Source organism: Nanorana parkeri, unplaced genomic scaffold (assembly GCF_000935625.1).
Source record: "Nanorana parkeri isolate BGI_ZX_2015 unplaced genomic scaffold, ASM93562v1 scaffold4851, whole genome shotgun sequence".
Classification (NCBI taxonomy): domain Eukaryota; kingdom Metazoa; phylum Chordata; class Amphibia; order Anura; family Dicroglossidae; genus Nanorana; species Nanorana parkeri.
This window is the reverse complement of record NW_017311113.1, coordinates 6,919-9,240: the sequence shown is the minus strand read 5'-3', so window position 1 is coordinate 9,240 and position 2,322 is coordinate 6,919. Positions and strand designations below refer to the sequence as shown.

The following is a 2,322-nucleotide window of genomic DNA, read 5'->3' as shown; positions in this document are numbered from 1 at the left end:
CTATGGGCGGTGTGTGTGTGTGCGCTATGGGCGGTGTGTGTCCTGGTATTTGGTGTGTATTATGGAATCTCGTGTTTTATACCCTCCTGCGGGCAGTATGATGGGGGTAGTAGTTCCTCTCTGGTGAATGTTGTCACTCTGGTGAATGTTGGTGAATGTTGTCACTCTGGTGAATGTTGGTGAATGTTGTCACTCTGGTGAATGTTGTCACTCTGGTGTTCTGTATTTGGTCCTCTATCCTCTGATTCCTCCGGCAGGTGAGAAGGAGACGAGTCCGTATTTCTGCTCGCACTTCAATAGAGAGCTGGAGATCTATAAGAAGCAGGTAGGTGGCTCTGTCATTCCGGGTATAGGTGAATGTAATGTGTATACACTATATTGCCAAAAGTATTGGCCCCTCCCCCTCCCAATCATGTGACTCAGGTCCTCCAATCCCCTGCGTGGAGGCACCTCGGCGTGCAGACGCTTCTACAGACATCGGTGAGAGAACGGGTCGCTCTCAGGAGCTCGGTGACTACAAGCGTGGTGCCGTGATAGGTTGTCACCTGTGCAATAAGTCCGTTCGTGACATTTCCCGGCTACTAAATATTCCGCCGCGGTCGCCTGTTACTGGGATTATAACAAAGTGGAAGCAACCGGGAACAACAGCAACTCAGCCAGGAAGTGGTCGGCCGCGTCACATGACAGAGCGGGGTCAGCGCATGCTGAAGCGCACAGTGCGCAGAAGTCGCCAACTGTCTGCAGAGTCAATAGCTACAGACCTCCAAACTCCATGCGGCCTTCAGATTGGCACAACAACAGTGCGTAGAGAGCTTCATGGAATGGGTTTCCATGGCCGAGCAGCTGCATCCAAGCCGCACATCACCAAGTGCAATGCAAAGCGTGGGATGCCGTGGTGTAACGCACGCCGCCACTGGACTCTAGAGAAGTGGAGGCGTGGTCTCTGGAGGGACCAATCACGCTTCTCTGTCTGGCAATCCGATGGGTGTGTCTGGGTTTGGCGGTTGCCAGGAGAACGGTGCCAAGTGTAAAGTTTGGGATAGGGGGGGGTTGTTTTTCGGGGGTAGGGCTCCGCCCCTTAGTTCCAGTGAAGGGAACTCTTAAGCCATCAGCACACCAAGATATTTTGGACAATTTCATGCTCCCAGCTTTGTGGGAGGAGTTTGGGGATGGCCCCTTCCTGTTCCAACATGACTGCGCACCAGTGCACAAAGCAAGGTCCATAAAGACATGGATGGGGGAGGGGGGAGGAGGAACGTGACTGGCCGCACAGAGTCTTGACCTCAACCCCATAGAACACCTTTGGGATGAATTAGAGGCGGAGACTGCAAGCCCCTCCCCCAACATCAGTACCTGACCTCACAAATGGTCCAACATTCCCATAGACACGCCCCTAAACCTTGCGGACGCCTTCCCAGAAGAGGCGGAGCTGTTATAGCGGCAAAGGGCGGAGCCAACCCTATACTGAACCCTACGGACTAAGACTGGGGGGCCATTAGAGTTCATGTGCGTGTAAGGCGTCCCAATACTTCTGGCTTTATAGTGTGTGTAGGTGAATGTGTCGTCTCTCTGATATGATTGGCTCTCGCTCTGTGACAGGTCATCCTCAATCTGGTGGATCAGACCGGCAGGGAAAAGATCATCGGTGATTCCTACCTGAAGCAAGTCCTGATGTTCAACTGCCCCCGTCTCACCTACATCAGCTTTGACTTCCATGAACATTGGTGGGTTCAACTTCCTTTGTTATGGCGCTCGTGTCTTCCAATAGGCCAACTTCTGCAGGCCGTACACTGGGCGGAGCCAGCAATCCCCAAAAATGACTCCAGCTTTACCCCAAGGTTACCCCACATGGCCCCACATTCTATACACCGCTGTGCTGACCCGGCCATTGTCCAGTCCCTCGTACCTCCACCTTGGATGTCCTCCTTCCTTCCTCCCCTATGCTGAATGTTTGTAAACACTGCCACTGCGTACACCTGTGATTGGTTCACAGCGATCACAAGGTAAAGATCCTCTCTGATTGGCTTGACTGCGATCTGAGCTGTCCAATGACTGGTGATGACATTCGGCAGGTGCGGCGATGTCTATACGCGGCTCACCTCTCTGCCCATTGGTCGGGTGCTGGTCTGGTTTGTCTTGATGGGAGATTGGTTCCCACAAACATGGAAGATCCGTCACATGATCAGAACATTTTATTTATTACGCTGCAAAAGATTTGTTTACAATGATTGTAAGAGCAAAACGTATAAAGTTTTCCTCAGCCGAGCCGGGGGAGCTCACTATGATCTGACCCGACCTCCCCCCCATACTGACCCGACGTCC

General features: G+C 52.6%; 1 protein-coding gene across 1 annotated transcript in view; it reads left to right on the top strand.

Annotated features, from left to right (window-relative positions):
* Positions 1 to 257: 257 nt before the first annotated feature.
* Positions 258 to 2,322, top strand: part of LOC108804035 (phosphatidylinositide phosphatase SAC2-like) — a gene marked incomplete at both ends in the record, with an annotated part of 8,875 nt that continues 6,810 nt past the window's right edge. Inside the window, 2 exons of the mRNA XM_018575802.1 lie at positions 258 to 325; positions 1,600 to 1,724. Of these exons, the coding sequence (XP_018431304.1) occupies positions 258 to 325; positions 1,600 to 1,724 (193 nt within the window). The remainder of the gene's footprint in view (positions 326 to 1,599; positions 1,725 to 2,322) is intronic.